At 55.6% G+C, this 24,658-nt stretch overlaps 3 protein-coding genes and 1 long non-coding RNA gene across 8 annotated transcripts in view; 2 read left to right on the top strand and 2 right to left on the bottom strand.

The window, feature by feature from the left end:
• The window catches only part of SERHL2 (serine hydrolase like 2), a 55,792-nt gene extending 53,454 nt beyond the window's left edge, over nt 1-2,338 (bottom strand). For all 3 annotated transcript variants that reach the window (XM_034948871.3, XM_034948872.3, XM_055105403.2), the window contains exon 1: nt 2,260-2,338. The gene's annotated coding sequence lies outside the window, so the exon portion shown is untranslated. The remainder of the gene's footprint in view (nt 1-2,259) is intronic.
• On the top strand, nt 1,734-10,706 carry LOC100986453 (ribosomal RNA-processing protein 7 homolog A). The gene is made up of 7 exons (XM_034948868.4): nt 1,734-1,899; nt 3,471-3,613; nt 5,455-5,580; nt 6,323-6,440; nt 6,812-6,909; nt 7,295-7,493; nt 8,642-10,706. The coding sequence occupies exons 1-7, from the start codon at nt 1,827-1,829 to the stop codon at nt 8,725-8,727; spliced, it is 843 nt and encodes a 280-aa protein (XP_034804759.2). The 5' UTR covers nt 1,734-1,826; the 3' UTR covers nt 8,728-10,706.
• LOC100976361 (serine hydrolase-like protein) lies at nt 9,386-21,051 on the bottom strand. 3 transcript variants are annotated; one of them, XR_004668617.3, is made up of 10 exons: nt 20,924-21,051; nt 19,842-19,991; nt 19,584-19,697; nt 19,224-19,265; nt 18,842-18,861; nt 18,336-18,410; nt 16,487-16,596; nt 12,521-12,603; nt 10,914-11,007; nt 9,386-9,518 (listed from the first exon to the last, which is right to left on the bottom strand). XR_004668617.3 is itself a non-coding variant. In XM_063603345.1 (9 exons), the coding sequence occupies exons 1-8, from the start codon at nt 20,943-20,945 to the stop codon at nt 12,525-12,527; spliced, it is 612 nt and encodes a 203-aa protein (XP_063459415.1). In that variant the 5' UTR covers nt 20,946-21,051; the 3' UTR covers nt 10,700-11,007; nt 12,521-12,524. The 3 variants fall into 3 exon arrangements, 2 of the variants coding, with proteins under 2 accessions (XP_063459415.1, XP_063459416.1); XM_063603345.1 differs by lacking the exon at nt 9,386-9,518 and having other exon boundaries at nt 10,700-11,007; XM_063603346.1 differs by lacking the exons at nt 9,386-9,518; nt 19,224-19,265 and having other exon boundaries at nt 10,700-11,007.
• LOC134730123 (uncharacterized) lies at nt 16,618-19,712 on the top strand. Its single transcript, XR_010111801.1, has 2 exons — nt 16,618-18,399; nt 19,128-19,712. It is a non-coding gene; the product is annotated as an uncharacterized LOC134730123 (long non-coding RNA).
• Nucleotides 21,052-24,658: the final 3,607 nt, after the last annotated feature.

Genomic DNA, 24,658 nt, shown 5'->3' with positions numbered 1-24,658 from the left:
GCTGATGCAGGAGAATTGCTTGAACCCAGGAGGCGGAGGTTGCAGTGAGCGGAGATCGCGCCACCGCACTCCAGCCTGGCGACACAGCGAGACTCCATCTCAAAAAAAAAAAAAAAAAAAATGTGATGTTGTGTGGCCAGTCCTGATATCCACCAAGATGGCTCCTTGAAGCGTGGAAGCAATACATGAGAGGGAGATAACAGAACGATGGTGGCAGGGCACTGAGAAGGAGCCAAAGGCCTCGGGGAGGGGGATGTGCAGGCACAGATTTATTATGCAACATCTGAGAAGCCAGATGACCGTATTTCTGGAGGGTTCACCAGAGACTGCTTTGACTAGTGGGGGGTCTAGGCATCACTGGGCAATCGGCATGGCCGTCCTCTGAGGCCAGGGTAGAAGAGGGCAAATAGGACTGGAGCCGGGCTCGGAAAGGTCAGCAGGAGATAGGATTCCAGAGAGCAGAGGTTCGGTTGATGTGACTGTCAGAACAGGAGCAAGGCCAGAGTGGCTGCCAGGGATCCTGGGCGCACAGGAGTCTCTGGTGAGTGCTAGTAGACCACGGTATTCCCAGGGGCCACGGAAGCCCCAACACTGCTTGACTGCACTAAGCAAAGAAAGACCAAAAACAAAAAACGAGCGAACAGGACAGTAATGGCAGCTGCTGATGGAAAATCCCAACCCCTCATCCAGTTTCCAGGCCTAAGCTAGGCCTCAGAACCAGAGGTCACTGACTGAAAGGGAGGCTGGGTCCCCTCCAGACCACAAATATTTGCAGTAGTAGTCTCCTAATCTTTCCCCAAAGGGGCCGACAGCATTTCCAAGAAGCAACTGTACACTGGGAAAAGAGAAATAGTAGACACATCAAGGGCTGGCGGGTACACTGTCTGAGAGGCCCTTTGGAGTCCAGAAAAGTGGAGTCCTTGGACTTCATTTCTCCCCTATCTACACTTGCTCCCTTGGCGATCACACCCTCTCATAACTTTCTTTTTTTTTCTCTTTCTTTTTTTTTTGAGACAGAGTCTCGCTCTGTTGCCCAGGCTGGATTGCAGTGGGGCGATCTTGGCTAACTGCAATCTCCGCCTCCTGGGTTCAAGCGATTCTCCTGCCTCAGCCTCCCGAGTAGCTGGAATTACAGGCATGCGCTACCACGCCCGGCTAATTTTTGTACCTAGTAGACACGGGGTTTCACCATGTTGGCCAGGCTGGTCTGGAACTCCTGACCTCAAGTGATCCGCCCCCCTCGGCCTCCCAAATTGCTGGGATTACAGGCATGAATCACCGCACCCGGCTCCTCTCGTAACTGTCAATAACCTATCCATGGCCAGTCCCGTGTGTATTGCTCCAGGCCTGACATCTCTGATGTTCAGTCTGTTCAGTCTCATATCTAAGTGCCCACCTGACATCTCCCCTGAGTGGCCTAATGGGCATCTCACCACAGCTCACAGAGAACTGATCTACTCCATTTTCACCCCCAAGCAGGCCCCTCTCCTGCAGTCTTCCCATGTCAGTCAATGACAACACCATCCTCTTAGTTGCTCAGACTGAAAACCTAGCAGCCATCCTGGATTTCTCTCACACTGCCTATTCAACGTGTGAATGCATGAGTGGAAAGCTGCGTTCGCACTCGTGACTGGCCGGGGTCAACTCTGACATTCGCTCCCACCTTCGCGCGCTGATTTATCTCTGAACGGATGAAGGTTGGGCCCTGGCGGGCGGGGCCGGGGAGGCGGGCTTGGAGCGAGGGGGCGGGGCAGGCGCCACGAAAACGCGCTCGTGCTGGCGCCGAACCGCAACTCCCGGCGGCCCCCGCGCTCCCGGGTGGCAAGATGGTGGCGCGCAGGAGGAAGCGCGCGGCGCGGGACCCGGAGGACGGTATCCCCAGCCCACTGGGCTACGCAGGTGAGGGGCTCCGGGACGCGAGACCGGGAGCGGTCAGGCATCGCCGGGAGGTGTTTGGGGGTTGGCGACGGCCGGGGGTCCCCAGGAGCGGCCGCACGGCTGGGTGTGAGCCCCGGTGGCCCGTGGCCCCAGGCTCCGCAGGTCTTGAGGCTCCGGGGTCCCGAGGACCCACGCGGCGCCCTTCTGCCTGCTCACTCTCCCGGGGCGAGCCCAGCTTGGCCCACGCTTCCCTTGGGTGAGCCCGCCTCTGTCCACACTCTCACCCAGGGCAAACCCATTTCCGTCCACACCCGCTCGTCCAGGTGAGCTCATCCCCTTCTCATCGCCCCTGCTCCTAGTCCAGCCCCCATCAGCTCTTACCTGGGCTGCTGTAGGCCCACCTACTCGGTTGCCCTCCTTCTCCTCTTGCCCTTGTTTCTGTTCTCCACCCACGTGCCAGAATGTTCTTTTTAAGGACATTTAGATTAGATCATGTCTGACACGCCCACGATAGGCCCCACACCCACTGCATTCCCTCCAGTGGCTTTATCAGGTAGCTTCTAAAACAAAAACCAGACTTCTTAACCTGTGTGGGCCAGGTGGTCTGGCTGGTGCCGACCTAAAGCTCTTTCTGTTCCTCTGAGGGAACATGCTTTTTCCCGCTCTGGGTTTTTGCACGTACTGTGCCAGTTTGTTGCACAGTGGCGTTCTGGTCTGAGCTTTAATGTTGCTTCCTCAAAGAGGCCATCCGTGATGGCCTATGGAAAGAAGACCTCTGCCACCCCATCACCCTGTAATGTTTCCTTCACGATTGATACAAGTTTGCTGTATGCTTACTTGTTAATTGCCTTCTCCGTTATTGCAACTGAGCTTCCTGAGTTCAGGGACCGCAGCTCTATGCCAACCGGTACTGTGACGGAGGTGTGAGAAAAATAGCAGCAGTTCCTAGCTTTATGAGGATTACAGTCATGGGTGTGCCAGCGATTAACCAAAGAATCTCATCAATATAGCCTCCAGACTGTTAAGAGAGGCTGTGAAGGCACAGGCAGTGGGATCTGACCTGGCAGGAGGGGCTGGGGGTGATGCTAAGGCTCTCCTGAGGAAGCGAGGTTTGAGCTAAACCTGAGGTTAGCGGGAGGGAAGAGGGTGACACGCCAGGTAGAGAGGCCAGCATGTGTGAGGCCCTGGTGTACCCGGGGGAACAGAGAATCCAAGGTGGTGGGGGAAGATGGTACGAGAAGAGGTCACAGTGACAGGCAGGGTCTCACGGGGCTTCCAGCCATGGTTAGGATTTTGGTGTTGACTCCAAGAGCCGCAGGGTTCGAGCTTCCCTCTCATTGCGCCCCCATCTGTAATCATTGCCCATTTATCTTCTCTCTCCCTGCACCGCCTTGGGAGGCCCTCCTGGGCAGACTCTTAGAGCCCGCACAGGCTTTGCCAAAGAGTAGGGTAAGGGGGGTTGGTGAAGGGATGGATGGATCGATGAACAGATAGGACTAGACAGGGATGTGGAGAAAGGAAGTTGTGTGAGTGTCTCGCTGGCCTCAGCTCAGGGTAGCCTGGCCATCCCTCCTCTCCCATTTCCTTTCCAGCTATTCCAATCAAGTTCTCTGAAAAGCAACAGGCTTCTCACTACCTATATGTGAGAGCACACGGCGTTCGACAAGGCACCAAGTCCACCTGGCCTCAGAAGAGGACTCTTTTTGTCCTCAATGTGCCCCCGTACTGCACAGAGGTGAGCTAGTGTCTGGGAGGAGACCTGTGGGCTCAAGGTGGGGGCTCCCATGGCCTCCACCAAGTCCTTGGTGGTGAGACGGACACAGCTAATGGGAGCCCCAGAGGAGAGTGTCAGGAGGGCTACCGTGATCTCCAGTCAGGAAACTGGCTTTTTAAAAAGTATAATCCTGCCAGGCACGGTGGCTCATGCCTGTAATCCCAGCACTTTGGGAGGCTGAGGCGGGCGGATCACCTGAAGGGAGGAGTTCCAGACCAGCCTGGCCAACATGGTGAAATCCCGTCTCTACTAAAAAATAAAAAATGAGCCAGGCATGATGGCATGTGTGGGTAGTCCTGGCTACTCGGGAAGCTGAGGCATGAGAATCCCTTGAACCCGGGAGGTGTAGGTTGCAGTGAGCCAAGATCGCGCCGCTGCACTCCAGCCTGGGCAACAGAGTGAGACTCTGACTCAAAAAAAAGAGAAAAAAGTACAATCCTAAGTAGCCCAAGGTATTTTTACATATTACCCAAAGTTGTCTGAATTACGTGTTTTCTTCCAGATTGTACATGTCCATAATTTAAAAGTAGGAAAGTATAAGAAAATAAAAAGTGCCTCTAATTCTATCCAAACACAACTGTTATTTTTTTTTTTTTTAACAAAAACTAAGCTAAGGGAATTGCTGGATTTATTTTATTTATTTATTTATTTATTTATTTATTTTGAGACAGAGTCTCCCTCTGTTGCTCAGGCTGGAGCGCAGCGTTCATGACTCACTGCAACCTCCGCTTCCCGGGTTCAAGTGATTCTCCTGCCGCAGCCTCCCAAGTAGCTGGAATTACAGGCGCCCACCACCATGCCCGGCTCATTTTTGTATTGTTAGTATAGACAAGGTTTCACCATGTTGGCCAGGCTGGTCTCGAACTCCTGACCTGAAGTAATCCGCCCCCTTCAGCCTCCCAACGTGCTGGGATTACATGCGTGAGCCACCGCCCCTGGCCAAGGGAATTGCTGGATTTGTTTTCAAAAAAGAAACCCTCATTTGTAAAAGATTCCTCTAAACTTAGAGAAAAAAAGAAGCATGTAGAAGAGGGGGTGTGAGTTCTGACCTTTTTTGAAGTGCAGCATGTGTGCCGGGAAGGGCCCCAGTGGCAGATGTCCAGCTCACTGCATCCCAGAGACAGAACATAGCTGTGTAGTCAGCGCCCAGGTGGAGACACAGCAGCACCCCCGCTGCCTCCACCACAGACAACCACCATCCCAACTGTCATAGCATAGGGTCACTACTGCTGATTCAGGTAGTAAAACTTGTCATAGGAAATCAGAATAACAGCAAGAATGTCCCCACCTGTCTCCAATGAGAGAGCAGGAATATGCCGGGCACAGTGGCTCACGCCTGTAATCCCAGCATTTTGGGAGGCCGAGGCGGGCGGATCACCTGAGGTCAGGAGTTCAAGACCAGCTTGGCCAACGTGGCAGAACCCTGTCTCTACTCAAAATACAAAAATTAGCCGGGTGTGGTGGTGGTGGGCGCTTGTAATCCCAGCTGCTCGGGAGACGGAGGCATGAGAATCACTAGCAACCCGAAGGTGGAGGTTGCAGGACTCCAGCCAGGGCTACAGAGCAATACTCCAACTCAAAAAAAAAAAAAAAAAAAAAAGAGCAGGAATATCGACCTCCATATTGTCCCTGGGGAACAGGTCGGAGGCCATGGTGCCCACAGTCTCCCGGCTTGGGCAGATGTGGCTGTGGCTCTGAGTCCTTCAGCGGCGCTGGACCCCTGGCAGCGCCACCCATGGTGCAGGGAGGCTTTGGGATGGCCCTGCGGATGCTCACACTTGGCTTCCCTCTCCCTGCGGCAGGAGAGCCTGTCCCGCCTCCTGTCCACCTGTGGCCTCGTCCAGTCTGTAGAGTTGCAGGAGAAGCCGGACCTGGCTGAGAGCCCAAAGGAGTCAAGGTCGAAGTTTTTTCATCCCAAGCCAGTTCCGGTGAGCCGCCAAGCCCGGGGTTCCACTAGAGTGAGGGGGGTGGGGCACTGTCCCCAGTGTGTTGGGGGAGCTGGCAGTGGGACGTCAGAGCATTCTCTGGTCCTGAGCCCATCCTCACCGTGTGTGGTGTAGGAGACTGTCCGGGTGACAAAGCCTGCGATTCCTTCCCAGATTTGCCACATCCTTGCACTTCCTGCCTGGCTTTTTCCGTCCCGTGTTAAAGCTCAGGGACCATCTCTGCTGGCCGCCTGCAGGGCCTTCCCCGGCTCCCCTCCTGCTTCCCCACTGAGGGAGCTCCTTCCCCAGGCTTGGGGGCCGGGTCTCCAGGAGCACTGTTCTTCGCAGCTTTCCCAGTGGCCCTGGAGCCCACACCTCCTCCCCACACGGTGGCATCTGGCATGGTGTGTGCGCCCAGACCTGGCTTCCAAAAACCTGCCCTGGCCCAGGGCGACCCCTGCGTTTCATCGCATCCCTCCCGTGACTGGAAGAAAAGAAGCCTGTGTATCCCCTCTTCCTGGGGAGGAGTTGGGAACAGCCGTCACTTCCCGCAGAAGCAGGATTACTGGAAGTGTGGCTGCCTCTGACCTGGATGATGGGATGGCCTGTGGTTCTCTTCATGGCTCAGGAATAGCCTAGCACCGTCTCCCCTGGTGTAGCTACCACCTAGGCTGAGGGCAGGCCTGGAGACCTTGTGCCAGACGTGGGAAGGAGCCCCCAACCTCTGACATCTCTCTCTCTTCAGGGTTTCCAGGTAGCCTACGTGGTGTTCCAGAAGCCAAGTGGGGTGTCAGCGGCCTTGGCCCTGAAGGGCCCCCTGCTGGTGTCCACAGACAGCCACCCTGTGAAGAGTGGCATTCACAGTTAGTACTGCGGGAGGGGTCTGGCGCCTCCTTTCTGGGCTCCGGGTTGGCAGGACACTCTATGGGGACAGTGTGTGAATGTCACAAGCCAAGTCCATGCTCCCTGAGAGCAGCGTGTGGAGGCCTGGGCAGGAGGACCATGGGGCTGTGTCTGGGTCCCCAGGGAGTTGTTAGCCTGAGCCCCTGGCACAGAGTGGCACAGGCATACTGGGCAGGCAGAGCGAGGGCCCAGCTTGCAGCCCCTGGGATCTCCTTAGCGCCTGTGCCCGGGGCCCTGTGGGAAAAGGTCCCAATTTGCCTGGCAGGCCCTGGGGTGGGGCCCAAATGCCAGGCCTGAGGAAGCCCTGTTTCCCTGGCTCCCTTTTCCTCAGAGTGGATCAGTGACTACACAGACTCCGTGCCCGACCCTGAGGCCCTGAGGGTGGAAGTGGACACGTTCATGGAGGCATATGACCAGAAGATCGCTGAGGTAGAGGCCCCGCGGGGTCGGCCGAGCACCGCATCGCCCGTGTGGCTGTGGGAAGGTGGCGCCCCAGAGGGAGGGCGCTGGTGGCCTGTCCTTGGCCACTCTGTAGAGGCCAGGCTCCCTGTTTCCCTGCTGGATCCTGGGCTGCCTGGCTGGGTGACACATGTAGTCTCCACATGGTCTACAGTGGAGAAGGAGGCAGCGCCGGCAGGTCCGTGCCCTCCCCACCATCCTTAGCCCCAACACTGTGCTGGGAGGAGGGGAGCAGCCCTCCCCTGCGGGGGCTCAGGGCAGTTCTGACTTTGGGAGGAGGGCGTGGAGGGCGCGCTGCTGGAGGCTGCAGGAGGTCCCAGGCGCCCACCGGACGATGGGATCACCTTCCTTGTAGGAAGAAGCTAAGGCCAAGGAGGAGGAGGGGGTCCCTGACGAGGAGGGCTGGGTGAAGGTGACCCGCCGGGGCCGGCGGCCTGTGCTCCCCCGGACTGAGGCAGCCAGCTTGCGGGTGCTGGAGAGGGAGAGACGGAAGCGCAGCCGAAAAGAGCTGCTCAACTTCTACGCCTGGCAGCATCGAGAGAGCAAGATGGAGCGTAAGCCACCCCCAGTCCATCCTCAGACCCCTCGGCCTTGGCCCCAGCCATGGATGAGGCCTGTGGCCAGTGCTCCTGAGGGCGGGCGCTGGACTTGGTGGTCGAGGAGGGAGGGCGTCCCTCAGCACAGGGCTCGCACCAGACTCTGTGGAAAGAGGCCCAGCCTGGCAGCACCCTGTGTGGCGGTTCCCCATCACCCCCCACGGGCAGATGCATTTGCTCAGTGAGTGGGGACCCTAGGTCATCAGTGCCCACCTCTGGGTCCCTGTGCACTTAGTGCTGGCGCTCATCAGCCTCCAGCTAACGAGGAGTTCAAGTGCAGAGGGGGCTTCTGAACCCACTGTGGGTGCAGAGAAGGTGCTGCAGAGTATGTGTGTTGGGTTGGTGGTGGTGGGTGTGTGTGTGTGTGTGTGTGTGTGTGTCTGTCTCCGGTGGCCCCGCACAGGACCCTCCCATGCCTGTGGGCCCAATCGCCTGTGGCCCACTCCTGGTGCTGCGGCTGAGCCTCCTGCCCCACTGCCTGGTGTCCCTGTCTACAGAACAGCTTCCCTGTGGGCCCAGGGGAGGGTTCTCCTGGCCCTGGCTAGGGCACAGGGACGGGCTCTGCGGCAGGCCCTGAGCCGCCCGCCCAGTCACTGGTGCTTTCCCTGCCTGGCTGGCCCTCCTGGCTCCCGCTCGTGCTCGCTCTAGACCCTCAGCTTCCCCCTCAGTGCCATCAGCCTCCCACTGACCTAGGCCACCCGGTGACCAGAGTTGCCATCTGCATTCACCAGCACCAGGGCTGGGGTCCCTTTATCGATTCTCAGGGTTCTCCAGGCCGAGCGGTCAAGACTCCTTCCTTCCCCCTTGTGCAGGGATGGGGGTGGGGGCGGGGGCGGGTACCTTTGCTTTGTCGCCAGGGCTTCATCTCCAGGCTGGGGGTGCCAGCATCTCCCGCTTTGGCCTTGCCCTTGGACTCGGCCTGCCGTGGGTTCTGTTTCCTGACAAGATCCAGACCCTGCCCCCACAGCAGAGCTGGGAGGGGGATGGGCTGGTGGGGGAGACATAGCCCCACCCCCACAGTAACTGGGAGGAGGGGTGGAGCATGAGCAAGCCTGCTTCCCCGGGCGCGCTGTCTGACCCTGCCCCGCGCCTCCTCTCACCCCCAGATCTAGCGCAGCTGCGCAAGAAGTTCGAGGAGGACAAGCAGAGGATCGAGCTGCTGCGGGCCCAGCGCAAATTCCGACCCTACTGAGCCTGAGAGCCGCAGTGAATGGCTGGAGGTGCAGGGCCAGGAGGAGGCGAGGCAGGGCCTGCAGCGGTCTCTGAGAGGCCGAGCTCTGGCCAACGGGCCCCAGGTTGAAGGCCACCGTGTCGAACAGCCCCATCAGAGTCCACACAGGCCTGGAGTGAAGGACCAGGCCACCCCTCGGGTCTTGTGCTTCAGCAGTCCTGGGGACCCAGGCGTGCCGACTGGAGGACTTGTCCTTCCTGCTTCTTGCCTCCACACCCTCCTCTCCAGGACCCTGGATGAATCCGTTCTGTGCTTCCTTTTCCCTCAATGCAAAAGCCCTTGCTGGCAACGAAAAAGCCTCAAAAGCAGTGAGACTACAAGAACCTTTTATTTTCCATCCAGTTGGGCAGCAGGGAAAGGCTAGGTGGGCCCAGCCCGCCCTTCCTTCCTCCAGCTGGCTGGAGATTATTAGCCAGGAGAAAGCAGCCCTGGAACCCAGACTCTGTCTCCCCCTTGAGGTCACAGATGTTGAAGTTGGAATCTCACTCCTTCCCCTGACTACCATCCTAGGCTGGGCCTCAAGACTAGTGAGGCCTGTCCCCACCATCCCTGGCCTTGTTGTGGGGCTCAGGAACTCAGAGTCCCAGTGTTGAGTCTGGGAGCACTAGGTCTTCATAGTTCCAGGCCCAGAGCTACAGCTGGCCTGGAAGCGTGTGTGTGCACTGTAAGAAGGAGCTGATGATACTGGCCACGTGCTGGGGTTCGCTCATGTGGACACAGTGATTGCCTGGGACTTTCACAAACTGGAACCGCTGGAGAGGGGAGGGGGTGGGTAGTGAGGTGTGGCCAGAGGAGCCTAGGGAGCTCCATGGGCCCTGGGGTCAGGGCCCTCCCACAGCCTTCCAGCTCCCTGCAGGTCAGGAGCGCCTCCCACAGTGAGTTTCCCCCACACTCGGCTCCTTGGAGCCCCGACAGTCCATAGCACCCCAGGAGGTGTCCAACCCTAGGGACTTGGAGGCCTCTCAGGGGTCTAGGCCAGCTGAGTTGTGAAGCTGCATGGCAGGGACAGGGCAGGGCCGAGGCCAGGGTTGCTGTGATTGTATCCGAAGTAGTCCCCGTGAGAAAAGATAATGAGATGACGTGAGCAGCCTGCAGACTTGTGTCTGCCTTCAAGAAGCCAGACAGGAAGGCCCTGCCTGCCTTGGCTCTGACCTGGCGGCCAGCTAGCCAGCCACAGGTGGGCTTCTTCCCTTTGTGGTGACAACGCCAAGAAACCTGCAGAGGCCCCAGGGTCAGGTATAAGTGGGTAGGTGACCATAAAACACCAGGTGCTCCCAGGAACCCGGGCAAAGGCCATCCCCACCTACAGCCAGCATGCCCACTGGCGTGATGGGTGCAGAGGGATGAGGCAGCCAGGTGTTCTGCTGTGGTTTGGGAGCCTATAAAGTGAGACTAGGCCGGGCATGGTGGCTCCCATCTGCAAAACCAGCACTTCGGGAGGCCAAGGTGGGCGGATCGCCTGAGGTCAGAAGTTTGAGACCAGCCTGGCCAACATGGTGAACCCCCATCTCTTAAAAATATAAAAATTAGCTGGGCATGGTGGCAGGTGCCTGTAATCCCAGCTACTCAGGAGGCTGAGGCACGAGAGTCGCTTGAACCCGGGAGGTGGAGGTTACAGTAAGCTGAGATCTTCCGACTGCACTCCAGCCTGAGCGACAGACTGAGACTCCGTCTCAAAAAAAAAAAAAAAAAGTGGGACTATTAGCTGGGCATGATGGCATGCGCCTGTAGTTCCACCTACTCAGGTGGCTGAGGTGGGAGGATCATTTGAGCCCAGGAGTTTGAGGCTGCAGTGAGCTATGACTGAGCCTGAGCAACAGAATGAGACCCTGTCTCTTAAAAAATGTGGGTCTGTCTCTGGCAGTTGGGTCACCTAATTGTGCCTGGCCCCAAGAAGGAGGGGTGGGTACTTGAGGATGATAAAGAACCTCCCCACCAAAGGTCTCTGTTTCCTAAATTCTGACTACATGTGTCGCCAGGCCTCTAGGGACTGATCACTGGAGCATGAGGCCTGATAGATCCTGGTGGTCACTTGTTGGGCCTGGGGGCAGACCAGGGGTCTTTCCCAGTGCATGAGAAGAGATGGGTGAGGTGGGACCAGAGTGGGCGACAGTGGCTGGACACCAGCTGCCTCAGCCCCGCCTTACCTCTTTGAGGGTGGATTTCATCGTGTCTATCATGAACGACAGGGACTCCTTGTCAGAGTAATTCTCTCTTGGATCAAAATATCCGTGGACTGCTCTGGAAAGTGAGGAGTTGGGGTTGTTGGGGTTCACCTTAGAACCACCTCCCAGCACTGCCCCCATCCTGCCCTGGGTTCAGGCCTCTGAGGAGAAACCAAAGCCTGGGCTACCCCAACTCCCACAGCTGGGTCCCTTGACCCTGGGTTGGATTTGAGGCTCAGTTAATCTTAGCTCACGCTCAGCTGGCACAAGCCAGGCGCAAGCGAGTGCTGAAGGCACAGCCTTGCTGGGGCACAGGGAGTTCAGGACTTGGCCACAGTCAGCCCTGAACAGCAGAGCTGGGATCTGAACAGGCGCTGGAGCCCACACTTGCTCTGAGAGAGAATTTACGTCTTCACAATCCTCCCGTTGGAAGTCTACAATCCTGGCCGGGTGCGGTGGCTCACGCCTGTAATCCCAGCACTTTGGGAGGCTGAGGCGGGTGGATCACGAGGTCAGGAGATCGAGACCATCCTGGCTAACATGGTGAAACCCTGTCTCTACTAAAAATACAAAAATTAGCCGGGCGTGGTGGCGGGTGCCTGTAGTCCCAGCTACTCAGGAGGCTGAGGCAGGAGAATGGCGTGAACCCGGGAGGCAGACCTTGCAGTGAGCCGAGATTGCACCACTACACTCCAGCCTGGGCGACAGAGCCAGACTCCATCTCAAAAAAAAAAAAAAAAAAGTCTACAATCCCGTGGTTTTTAATACATTGAGTTGTGAGACCGTCGTCACAATTACATTTTCATCACCCCCAAAGAAATCGCAAACCTCTGAGCTTTCACACACACACACCCCCCACCCCCCCCGGCCCCAACAGGCTTCTGGTCCTGAGCAACCATGACCTGGCTTTGTCTCTGCAGTGTGTCCTATTTGGACTTGAACGTGAATGCAGCCATACAACACGTAGACGGTTGTGTCTGACTTCATCCACTTAGCGCCATGTTTTCAAGGCTCATCCATGCTGGAGCCCATGTCAGTGCTTCGTTTCTTTTTATGGCTTAAAAATCGTCTATGGTGGGCCACGCATGGTGGCTCACGCCTGTAATCCCAACACTGGGAGGCCGAGGCAGGCGGATCATGAGGTCAGGAGATGGAGAGCAGCCTGGCCAACATGGCGAAACCTTGTCTCTACTAAAAATACAAAAATAAGCCAGGCCTGGTGGCTGGCGCCTGTAGTCCCAGCTACTCGGGAGGCTGAGGCAGGAGAATCGTTTGAATCCAGGAGGCAGAGGTTGCAGTGAGATTGGGCTCACTGGTTATGGAGCCTTACCTGGGCATGCCCCCCGCTGACACCTGTGGAAAGGCATGGGACAGCCCTGGCCCATCCCCTGCTGCCTGAGCCCTCCCCTCCTCTGACCTTCCTCTTTCCATGACCCTGCTGCCAGGGGGGCTTCCCAACAAAGATCTTGAGCCTCAGCGATGTGGTCGACACGCAGAGAACTTGGAGCCTCATGCCAGCGCCCCCTCCCAGAGATTCCTGGTGCCCATGTCTCCTTGGGGGTGACTGAAGGGGATGGGTCCAGACTCACTTGATCAACAGGACATGGGCCTGCAGCTTCCTGATGGAATGCGCACACAGCTCCCTGCTGATGAAGTCAATGCTGTTCTCTGCCTGCAGAGACAAAAACATGGTGAATTCTCGTCACAAGGCACAGGCACTCTGGTGGGCACGAAACCCATCTCTGTTGGGGTGGCTAAGCCCTGGCGAGGGCACCTTAGCCACCCACCCTGGGTCTGAGCCCAGGACCCCACCACATCACCGCCTCATCGAAGGCTCTTTAGCCCCTGGTGGCCAGAGACTCCTGCCCTCTCCAAGTCTGTTCTCCCCTCTTCCTGGGCTCCTGGCTACCCAGCCTGACTCCATTTCCCATACTCCTTTGCCACCAGGTATGGCTGTGAGATTAAAGTCAGAGAAGTGAGTTGGGCCACTTTCGGGCCTGGATTTTAGGACTTAGGTGTGGCCCTTCCACACCCCTTTCCCAGTCCATAGGCTGCACCTCACGCTGTCCCCTGCCAGCCTGGGACAGGCTTCTTGCCAGGAGGAAGAAACTTGCTGGGACCACAGTGCAGGATGGGCACTCCGTCATGGCCCCTGCCGGCCTCCTCCGCGGCCCTGCCTGCCCTGTCTTGTGACTGTTTTACGTCTGGATGGTGGGGATGTGGCCAGCTTGAGTGAGATATGCTGTAGGTGTGACACGAAGCTGGATTTGGAAAACTTAGCATGCAAAATAATGCAATCAAGCTTTATGTTGATTACATCTTAAATCACATTGTGGATGTTAAATAAAAATATGAGAAGAATTTATAGAACCTTTTTTTTTTCTTTCTTTTTGCTCTTGTTGCCCAGGCTGGAGTGCAATGGCGTGATCTCAGCTCACCGCAACCTCCGCCTCCCGGGTTCAAGCGATTCTCCTGCCTCAGCCTCCCGAGTGGCTGGGACTACAGGTGTGTGCCACCACTCCCGGCTAATTTTTGTATTTTTTGGTAGAGACAGGGTTTCACCATGTTGGCCAGGCCGGTCTTTAACTCCTGGCCTCAAGTGATCTGCCTGCCTCGGCCTCCTAAAGTGCTGGGATTACAGGCGTGAGCCACTGCACCTGGCCAGAAATTTAAAAAATAAAAATAAAAATAAAAGAATTTTGGGCCAGCCCCATCTTGGAATGTGTATCTTCTGCAATTTAGTTTATGTCCTAATGAAGTCTTCCCATCCCTGGGAAGCCTCCTCCTTCCAGCATTATGGGTGATCACAGCTCCCACTACAGAACAGGTCACATAAGACATGGTCCCTAAGGACAGGGAAGGGGGCATCTCCAAAAGCCAGATTGACTAGGATCTGGCAATAAACTCCCACCATGAAGGTCAGCACACACAAGGGACAAACCACCAGTGAGTGAGCCTTAGTGGGTAGGGAGGACCACCCAACAGCTGGTATTGGAATAACCAGCTGTTCATCTAGAAAAACAATTACGATGGCTGGGTGCAGTGGCTCACACCTATAATCCCAGTACTTTGGGAAACTGAGGCGGGAGGATAGCTTGAGCCCAGGCATTCAAGACCAGCCTGGGCAACATGGCAAGACCCTGTCTCTACAAAAGTAAAAAACTTAGCTGGGTGTGGTAGCGCACACCTGTAGTCCTAGCTACTCGGGAGGCTGAGGTGGGAAGATCACTTCAGCCCAGGAAGTTGAGGCTGCGTGAGCCATGATTGAGCCATGGCACTCCAGTCTGGGTGACAGAGGGAGACCCTGTCTCTACAATTCAAATAGACCCAACACTGTGGCTCATGCCTGTAATCCCAGCACTTTGGGAGGTCGAGGCAGGCAGATCACCTGAGGTCAGGAGTTCGAGACCAGCCTGGACAACATGGTGAAACCCCATCTCCACTAAAAACACAAAAATGAGCCAGGTGTGGTCGTGGGTGCCTGTAATCCCAGCTACTTGGGGGCTGAGACAGAATCGCTCGAACCTGGGAGACGAACGTTGCAGTGAGCTGAGATGGTGCCATTGCACTCCAGCCTTTGCAACAAGAGCGAGACTCTGTATCAATGATAATAATAATAATAAAGAAAAATCAAACTTTTAAAACACAAAAAAGAAAAAAAGAAAAGAAAATGAATCACTACCTGACACCATGCTCAAGAACAAATCCCACATGATCAAAGACAAACAGGTTAACATTCCCGGACCATCGGCTGACGCCCTGGTCCAAGCCTCATCTCTTGGCCTGGGCCTGGGCAGCAGCTCTCAGCGGTCTCCCTGCAGTTAGAGCGTCCCCACCTCTAATGACAATGTCTCACGTGTCCAGTGTTCTACCATATTTTAACAATCACAAAACAGCACAGGCCATGAGCACCTGAAGCGACAGCACTGTGCGAGGCCACTCAACACACATGACCTCACCTAGTCTCGACAACAACCCTTCAAAGGCAGGCCCAGGGCTTGGCTCCCCTAGCCAAGCTGCTCATAAACCAGCTGAGCGAATGAAAGCACTTTCTTTTTGCACGTGAGACAACCAAGGCTCAGAGAGGGTAAGCACCTTGCCCAAGGTCCTACAGCCCCTCACTGGCAGAGATGGCCAAGTTTCTATTAATACAAGTGCTCCAGTGACACAGGCCTCCAGATGGGATGCTGCTTTTTGAGAACCTTTGTCATCCTGCCCCTCCCCTCTTTAATCTTCACAGCCTCTATCAGGAATTCCCCTCTCAACAGATGCACCGAGCTGACTTCGAGCTTTTCCCTGTGCAGCAGCCAGTGCCTGGGATGTCTCCCTCCTCTCCTCACCTCCATCGACTGTATTTAATGCCACTGAAGTGCACACTTACAAACGGTTAAATTGACAATCATTATGTATTATGTCAGCTATGTAATTTCTTTTTTTTTTTCTCGAGATGGAGTCTCGCTCTGTCGCCCAGGCTGCAGTGCAGTGGTGCTATCTCGGCTCACGGCAACCTCTGCCTCCCATTCAAGCGATTCTCCTGCCTCAGCCTCCTGAGTAGCTAGGATTACAGGCGTGAGCCACCGTGCCCGGCCCTTGTTTTCCTTTTGAAACAGGGTCTCACTGTCACCCAGACTGGAGTGCAGTGGCATGATCATGGCTGTCTGCAGCCTCGACCTCCTGGGGCTAAGCAATCCTCCCAACTAAGGCTGCTGAGTAGCTGGGACCACAGGCGTGTGCCACCACGACCAGCTAATTTTTTTTTTTTTTTTTTTTTTTTTTAAATACAGGGTCTCGCTGTCTCGCTCAGGCTGGTCTCTAACTCCTGGGCTCAAGCTATCTTCCCACCTCAGCTTCCCAATGTGCTGGGATTACAGGTGTGAGCCACTGCGCCTGGCTTGTGTCCCATGTTTCAATGGCATGTTTACAGCGGCAGGGTGTGTGTGTGGGTGTGTGTGTGTGTGCGCGTGCGTGTGGTGGGGCAGTGGGGGGCTTCTCCTCCTTCAGACAACAAGTATGTGTGCAGCTCTGACCTACCAGGCCCATCGCCAGATGCAGGAGGCACAAAGATGACCAAATCAGCCATAGTGGGGGTTGCGGGGCTCACAGGCCTCGGGAAACAGGAATCAATAGGCTCTTATTGGACAGTGTGGTTACCTGCAGGGCAGGGAGGGACAGCTCGCCTTGGGGTGTCAGGGCAGGGTTCCCAGCTGAGGCCCCAAGGAGTGGGGAAGCCAGTGAGCAAGCGCAGGGGAGAATTCCAGGTAAGGGAGCCCAGGCTGGAGTCCCAGAGGGGAGAGAAGGCGTGGAAGCAGCATGTGCTTGGGAGAGAGGCGGGTGCGTGAGAGGTGTGGGGAGGGTATTGGAAGTAAGGGGCATGGCTGGAGCAGGGGCAGAGGGAAAAGAGATAACGTCCCTGAAGACCCTGGGAAGCCTGGTGCTCAGCGTGACCCCAGGGAGAAACAGGCTTGTTGGGTGAGAGGGAGAAAGAAGCTTCCCCACGTCTCACGGGGTGTCCTCCCCTGGACCCCACAAGCTCCCCGTCCACACCGGGCACCCACCTCTGCAGCAGCTGCTTCAGGCTGAACGCGTGCGAGGGCTTCTGGGAGGCCTCTACCTGCAGCACGTGCTGTATGGCTCTCCGCTTGTAGGTCAGCAAGTTCTCCATTTCCTAAGGAGGCACAGTTGGCTGGTGGGCAGGGATCCAGGCTGCAGACGAGGTCTCTGCCCCTCCTAGCCCTGCCCTCTGCTGTCAGCTGAGCCCCTCTCGGCAAAGGGGCACACAGCCCCAGCCCTGGCTAGTCAGCCCCACGATTCTGAACGAGTCTTTGCTTCGCCTCAGTCACAGCCAGCCTGGTCTTGCCTGCGGCCAGGGACAGTTGAAGAGATCAGGTGGGATGATGGAGAGGAAGGGGAATCTCTGTCAACTGCCAAGTGCTTTGCAAAGGCATGAAATTAGGGTCCGGAGGCCACGAACCATCTGGGGTTGCAGTTTCATCTGGTTCAACGAATGCCATCATTCTCAGTGGCAGAAAGGGCGCAGTTCTGGGGCTTCCAAGCTCCCCCACGATGTGTGGCTCACTCTGTGAGGACAGCCTCAGGCCCACTGCCTGGGGCTGCAGAGGGGGGCATCTCCCATCTACCCACCCCTGAGAATGGAGGACAAGAGGACCAAATGCCCCTCTTGACTCGCCCAGGAGGAAGCCCCTGGGGGCACTGCATTTGTCAATTCAGTGGGTGAAATGCAGAAAGAAGGGAGTGTCTGCTGTCTGCCATCTGTAAATTGGATCCTTACAATAGCCCCTGAGCTAGCTGAGCTCATGCAAGGAACATTTACTGAGCCCTTACTAGGTGCCAGGATTGGGGATGTGACGACAGAGATGGACATGATTCTTGTCCTTATGGGATCTGCGGTCATTCTTTTTTTTTTTTTTTTTTTTTTGGAGACGGAGTTTCTCTCTTGTTGCCCAGGCTGGAGTGCAATGGCGCGATCTCGGCTCACTGCAACCTCCGCCTCCTGGGTTCGAGCGATTCTCCTGCCTCGGCCTCCCAAGTAGCTGGGATGACAGGCATGTGCCACCACGCCCAGCTAATTTTGTATTTTCAGTAGAGACGGGATTTCTCCATGTTGGTCAGGCTGGTCTCGAAATCCTGACGTCAGGTGATCCGCCAGCCTCGGCCTCCCAAAGTGCTGGGATTACAGGCGTGAGCCACCGCATCTGGCCGATCTGTGGTCATTCTATGGACAAGAAAACTGAAACTGATGAGACTTGTGTCACAATTGAGAGGCTGAGACCTTGGCAAGAAAAATGACAGGATGTCAGAGCTGGCCAGGTCATTGAGTCCAACCTCATTTGACACGTGCGGGAACTAAGGCCCAGAGAGGCAAAGTAACTTGCCAAGGGTCACCCAGCAGGTAAACCAGGCCAGGACTCAGATGCAGAGACAGTACTGGTTATGGGTAGTGGTGGTCAGAGGGGTCAGTCCTTGTTCCTTCAGTTCACATTTAGGGCTGTCATGTGTGGTGGTGCAATGTGGACACAGTGCAAAGGCATTCGACTGGGTGTGAGTGCAGTGTGCCGGCCCAGCTGTGTGCTCTAGAACATCTTCCACCATGGCTGCTGCCCTCTTCCACTGCCTGCCACTGCGTGATCAGCCTGGCATTCTGCAGATCCCAAGCCACACATCGAGTTTCCAAGGGGTCCCCCACACCCCTTGTCCTGACCACTGCTAGGGGTATAAGCAGCAGAAGCCTGTCATCTGTTGGGGAGCGGGTCCCTGACTCCCCTTTCCCACCCTCTGCCGCCTCCTCCTGCTTCCCTAGTGTCCACCAAAGGAGACAGGGCTGGGAGCACTGCCTGGGGCCCAGGTCCTCCCTAATGACAGCATGCACGAAAGCCCGCTTCTCACATTTGATTCCAGGAGAAAGAGCGGCGTGTCCAGCAAGATAAGTTTATCCACCATCTCGGGGAAGGTACAGGAAAACTGTGAGGATGCCAAAAGGGGAGAATGAATAGGATGAAGAAGGAAAGGACACTCCCGCCTTTCCCTGGGGACCCTGGAGTTCCCCGAAACATCTTTTAGGCTGGGGGGAGGGGGCTGACCAAGAGGCCAGAGGAGAATCTTCTATCCTATGGTGTGCCTTCCCCCACCACCCCTAAGTCTGCACCCAGCACTGAGCTCCAGACCTTGGTGATGGCTGGACTCCAGGGTGCTGTGGGACCGGGTATGGGGGTGTGGAAACATGAACTCTACCAGGAGTCTCCACCGTTTACACCAACTTCCTGGCATAACTACTATCACTGTGACAGGAGGAGGCACTTTCTGTCCCAGGTACCTTCTCCTTCCTCCTTTGTGCTCCCCTCCCCACCCCACCCAAGGGAGCCCCAGTTGGCCAGACAAAGCCATCTACTCACCATTCCACCCACGACGCCACCTGGGGGACAAGAGAGCTGTGGGTGACATTCCCTCACTCCCTCCCCAGCTGCATACCTTAAAGCTTCTTCCCACCAGTGGTGGAGGGAGAGGGGGGCTCCATATGGGTGGCTGGGGGCTCAGCATCTGGGCCATGATCGCCCCTTCATCAGACCTGACCACTCAAAAGACCACATTTCCCTCATCCCTGTGTCCCTTGCGGCAGTTGCCTGAGGTCAGAGGGTACAGTGGTCAACCTCTGACTGACCCTCTCATCTCTCTTTGCAGATCTCATAAGTGCAGGGGAAAAGGGTGGGGCAGCAGCTCCTATCCTTCCCTCCCAGCCGTACTCCGGCCCGGTCAGCTCCTGGCCAGTGTACTCACCGAAGCTGTGGCCCAGAATGGAGAATCGATTCCATTTCAAGGCTGGAAATGCAAGGAGCCAGAAGGTCCGGCTGGGCACAGGCTCAGCCCACGATCTCGCTTCTAGTCTCCGGGCTCAGGAAATCCCTTCCCAGCATCTGGGGTGTCCACCCAGGAGACTAGCCTGGAGGACCCACTGGAGGAAGCGAACTCTTCAACTTTCCCAAGATCTCCCGTGAATTGCTGGCAGACCTGGGGCCAGAGCCCAGGCCCCACTCCCAGGCCAGCGCTGCTTCCTGGATCCTACCCCGACTCCAGTGATAAGAGGGGGTGCCCTAGAGCACCCCACACACCGCCGAAAACACACACTCTGTCTCTTACCTGCCGCAACTCTTCGGATCTCACTCACGAAAGTCTGGAGGTAATATGGGACACCTGGGCTGTAATGGGACGAGAGCCCATGACCTCCGAAATCCATGGCAACGTAATAAAAGTCTGAAACAGAGAGAAGCGGGTTGGAGGGTAGGAAGAGGTGTCTATGCCAGCCGTCTCCCTGCCCTCCTCATTCCCCTGCAGACCTCCCCCCTCACCTTCTTGCCCACTTTCCCCCTGGCCTTCCCTTCAGCCCCAGCCTCACACCTTGCGGGAGAAGAGGGATGAGTCTGTCGAAGGAGTTGGCATTGTCCAGCCAGCCGTGCAGGCAGAGAACTGGAGGGCCCTGCAGGGAGCCCCAGGCTTTGGCTGCGATGTGGCCCCAGGGCACAGCCAGCTTCAGCTCTGAGATCAGACCTGAAAGACACAGCCGGGTCTTTCATTCCTTCATTCATTCACCCATGAAGCTCGTGCTCCCTGAGCCCCTTATCTCTGCCTGATGTGCTTGAGCCAGGGGCTCATGTCCAGAGGGACTCAGACCCTTAGCTGCCCCAGAAGGTTATGGGGAGAGAGTCAGACATGGGTGTGGAGACTCCCAGAGGAGGGACAGAGAAGCTAAGCCGGAAAAACCTGGGACAGGCCTCAGAGCATGCACCCCATTTAAACTGGGGCAGAACCTTCTAGAATGTGCTGGGGCGGGGGCGCTAGTCAGGCCTGGACCCCATCACTTACTGGCTGGGTAACCTTGGAGAAGTTACTAAAACGTCTTGAGCCTCAGTTTCCTTTCCTGTAAAACCGGAGTAAAGAAACAGCCCGTTTCCTAAGCCTTTCCCAAAGGCCAAAGGGGTGCCAAACCCTCACACATGCAGCACGTGGGACCACTGTCACTCTCCCTCCACAGAGCAGGAAACTGAGGCACTGGGAGCTGCAGTACATGCCCAAGGTCACACTGGGCGACAGGGGCGGAGTGGAAATTTAGGGCAGGCGGTGGGACTCCAGGACCCACCGCCGCCCCCCACAGCTGGTAGCCTCCGCCGTCCCTGCCGGGCTGGAGACCTGCGCGCCCCCGACACCCACGCGCACGCTCGGCTAACTCAGGGTATCCTAGAACCCTGCGAGGCCACGTGCGGCCGTGTCCCGGGTCCCCCACCTCCCGGCCGGTCGCGCTCTCACGCCCCGGGACTGCCGAGGAAGGAGCTGCGACACCCAGAAGGGCGACGCGGTCGGTGAACCCTCCACTCCATCCGCCCTCCTCCACAGTCCCAACCAGGTGTGGGGGCAATGGGGCGCTCGCGCGAGGCCTCCCCGTCCCATCTAAGTCTAAGGCGACCTGGTGAGTCTAAGGCGACCTGGTGCGGCGTTCTCAGCCATCGCTCTCGTCTGGCGAATGCGCGGCCGTCACACCCTCACGCCTGCCTAGGTCGCAGGAGGGGAGTGAATCCTGCAGTTCCAGGCCCTGCTTCTAGGCTGTTCCGCCCCGCCCCGCCCCGCCCCGCCCCGCCCCGCCCCGCCCCGCCCCGCCCCGCCCCGCCCCAGTCAGGCCACACCTCCACGCCTCACGCCCCGCCTTCGCCCCGCCTTCCCACCGCCCTCTCTGCCCCCTGGCAGGACCCGTCCCGAGGGCCGCCGGCCCCACCCCTAGGCGTCCCCACCCCTAGGCCGCCCCGCCCCACCCCAGGCAAGCCCCGCAACTCCAGCGGTCCCGGCAACTCCAGCCGTCCCCGTCCCCATTCAGAAGGCCCCGCCTTCCCACCGCCCTGCCAGAGCCCCGGCGGGCCTTGTGCCCAGGGCCTCTGGCTCCACCCCAGGAAGGCCCCAGCTCCACCCCAGGAAGGCCCCCCACGCTCCATCCCCGGAAGGCCCCCGCTCCACCCCCGGAAGGCCCCCGCCCCACCTGCCAGGCCCCGCCCTCACCCGCCAGGCCCCGCCTTCCCACCACCCCATCCGCTCCCACTGGCTGGAACCCAGCAGGGTCCCGACCACTGGGCAGTCCTGTAATTACAGTCACGCGCGACCACGCCCGACTAATTTTGTATTTTTAGTAGAGACAGAGTTTCTCCATGTTGGTCAGGCTGGTCTCGAACTCTCAACATCAGGTGGTCAGCCCGCCTCGGCCTCCCAAAGTGCTGGGATTACAGGTGTGAGCCACCCAACCCGGCCTGGTCAAACTAACTTTTAAGTATAAAAATAGCAGATTGTCAGGCCGGATGCAGTGGCTCACGCCTGTAATTCCAGCACTTTGGAAGGCCAAAGCAGGCAGATCACTTGAGGTCAGGAGTTCAAGACCAGCCTGGTCAAAATGGCTAAACTGCGTCTCTACTAAAAATAGAAAAACAGCTGGGTGTGGTGGCGCACGCTTGCAATTTCAGCTACTCAGGAGGCTGAGGCAGGAGAATCGCTCGAACTTGGGGGATGGAGGTTGCAGTGGGCCCAGATCGCGGCACTGCACTCCAGCCTGGGTGACAGAGTGAGTTAAAAAGAAAAAAAAAAAAAATAGCAGATTCTCACCAATGTGCAGGAACCCAGAGAATATTGTTTCCAAAGCCTTTCCTGAGGAATTACTAGAAAATAAACTTCAGACAACCAACGAGACTAAAAAGACATTGACATTAGCCTGGTGTGAACATTAAAGATATATTTACATGGAGAACCAAGAGAAGATGAGGAGTAAAAGGGAGAGGATGGAGTGTAATGGTTACATTCGCCAACAACATAGACAAAGTACAGCTATAAATAGGGGAAGAAAATGGTGTGGGCATATCTTTAAAGTGTGTGTGTGTGTGTGTGTGTGTGTGTGTGTGTGTTTTGTTTTTTGTTTTTTGTTTTTTTGTTTTTGGCCAGGGACGGTGGCTCAGGCTTGTAGTCTCAGCACTTTGGGAGGCCAAGGCAGGTGGGTGGCTTGAGGTCAGGAGTTCGAGACCAGCCTGGCCGATGTGGTGCAACTTCATTGTAGGGAGACCCCCTGAAACTATTGCTACGGAATAAAAGATGAAATGCTCCTGATTATTGTAAATACAAAATTGCATGCAGGATTGTGTAAAGACAATGCCAGGTTGGACTGCCAGAATGAGCCAACAGCACGTGATGTGCTTCCCCCTGCAGAGAGCCTATGAATGGACTTGCAGTCAGGGAAGTTTCACATCACCAAGATTCCTATCCCAGCAAAGCAGATGTTCATAGCTCTGGGAATGGAATGCGACCCTTGTGGAGAGCCTATAAATGGACACATGGGGGGCGCCTGTCCATATGGATAAGATAGGGCTATAAACGCCCTCATCTTGCTGCGGCTCTTCTAGGCCTCTTCAGGGTTAAGGTATACTCCCTTCTGAGAATTTCTGGTCTAACCAGTTATCTAGCTTCCTGTTTCCATGGATTGTTTGTAACCAGCTTTTGTTGCAGTTTTTACTACTGATTAAAATCTTGCTAATCATAGGTTATGGAAAGACTGTGTTTCTGTTTTAAGGCTCTGTTAGAAATTACTGACGCACACACTATGTTGTAAATTCTTATCTCTGTATACTGTACTTCTACATACAAATGTACTGTACTTCTACATACAAATGTTATGTTAAAGAATTGCTTCATCCCCATGTGACCATCTCACCTCATAATCAAATGACCCTAAATCCCTCACTAACCTACCCCCGACCTCACTAAACTTAATAATAAATGCTGGTATATCCGGTGCATTGTTGGCACTGAGGGACCAGAAGGCAGTGACCCCCCTGGACCCAGCTTTCACTATCTTGTGTGTGTCTATTATTTCTCAACCTGCCAATCCGCTTGGGAACAAAGAGAGAGCCCCGTTGCATTGCGGGCTGCTGGCCAGATCCTGCAATGCTTCATCTCTACTAAAATACAAAAATTAGCCAGGTGTGGTGGTGGGCGCCTGTAATCCCAGTTACTTGGGAGGCTAGGGCAGGAGAATCACTTGAACCCAGGAGGTAGAGGTTGCAGTGAGCTGAGATCACACCATTGCACTCCAGCCTGGGTGACAGAGCAAGACTCCGTCTCAAAGAAAAAAAAAGTAATAATAATACTAAAGTAAAATAAAATGTTTTGGAACTGTTTTTAGTGATCATATGGACTGGTAATGTTATATTTTTATTCTAAGAATGTTTTCGAACATGGGACAAAGCAATTAGTAATTATGTGATATTCAAATTCTATCATCCCCAGTGGCCAGAGAACTGAATTCTTGGTGTAGGGAAAAGGAGTTACAGATGTGAAATAGAAGAGAATGAGTAACATCTTGTCTCCTGAATTTGAATCAGAAGTATCAGTATGTTTCATGAGGCATCTTATCTTAAAAAAAATACACAAATTCACATATACATATACACACACACACAAACACCTTGTAGCTGTGTACTTTGAAAGAGTCTTAACAAAAACATAAAAAGCTTAATCTGATTAACACTCTAGATGCAATGATCAATTTACAGGAAGAAAAAAGAAACCTGTTAACCTATACCACAGAAATGTAACCAGCAAAATCCAGACTATGGGAAGCGATACAAATTAACCATCCCAAATTTTTCAGTAAAAAATTGAGAGAGAATAAAGAGATGCAGGGGGAATCTATAGATTGAAAGAGACTCTTAAAAGCAGGCAGTACTAACTATAATATTTAGGGAGACTATATTAATTTTCTATGCTGTGCAACAAGTTACTACAAATTTAGCAGATCTTTTTCTTTTTTTTTGAGATGGAGCCCATTCTGTTGCCAGGCAGTGGTGCAATCCTGGCTCACTGCAACCTCTGCCTCCTGGGTTCAAGCGATTCTCCGGCCTCAGCGTCCCGAGTAGCTTGGAATGACAGGCATGCGCCACCACGTCCAGCTAATTTTGTATATTTAGTAGAGATGAGGTTTCACCATGTTAGCCAGGCTGATCTCGAACTCCCGACCTTAGGTGATCAGCCCGCCTTGGTCTCCTAAAGTGCTGGGATTGCAGGCGCGAGCCACTGTGCCCAGCCCTTTTTTTTTTTTTTTTTTTTTTAAAGACAGAGTTTCACTCTTGTTGCCCAGGCTAGAGTGCAGTGGCGGGATCTCGGCCCACTGCAACCTCCGCCTTCTGGTTTTC

This window comes from Pan paniscus, chromosome 23 (assembly GCF_029289425.2).
Source record: "Pan paniscus chromosome 23, NHGRI_mPanPan1-v2.0_pri, whole genome shotgun sequence".
NCBI classification, from domain to species: domain Eukaryota; kingdom Metazoa; phylum Chordata; class Mammalia; order Primates; family Hominidae; genus Pan; species Pan paniscus.
Note: the sequence above shows the minus strand (reverse complement) of the source record. Positions and strands in the feature narration are given on the sequence as shown.

What these genes read in the sequence shown, in the direction of transcription:
- LOC100986453 (XM_034948868.4), top strand. Translation starts at nt 1,827, where the DNA reads ATGGTGGCGCGCAGGAGGAAGCGCGCGGCGCGGGACCCGGAGGACGGT. An exon ending in TTCATCCCAAGCCAGTTCCG is followed by an intron (nt 5,581 to 6,322) that starts GTGAGCCGCCAA and finishes CTCTCTCTTCAG; the next exon opens with GGTTTCCAGGTAGCCTACGT. An exon ending in ATGACCAGAAGATCGCTGAG is followed by an intron (nt 6,910 to 7,294) that starts GTAGAGGCCCCG and finishes CCTTCCTTGTAG; the next exon opens with GAAGAAGCTAAGGCCAAGGA.
- LOC100976361 (XM_063603345.1), bottom strand. Translation starts at nt 20,945, where the DNA reads ATGGCTGAGAACGCCGCACCAG. An exon ending in GGCTGAGAACGCCGCACCAG is followed by an intron (nt 19,992 to 20,923) that starts GTCGCCTTAGAC and finishes TGTGTCTTTCAG; the next exon opens with GTCTGATCTCAGAGCTGAAG. An exon ending in CATTCTGGGCCACAGCTTCG is followed by an intron (nt 18,862 to 19,223) that starts GTGAGTACACTG and finishes CTTGTCCCCCAG; the next exon opens with GTGGCGTCGTGGGTGGAATG.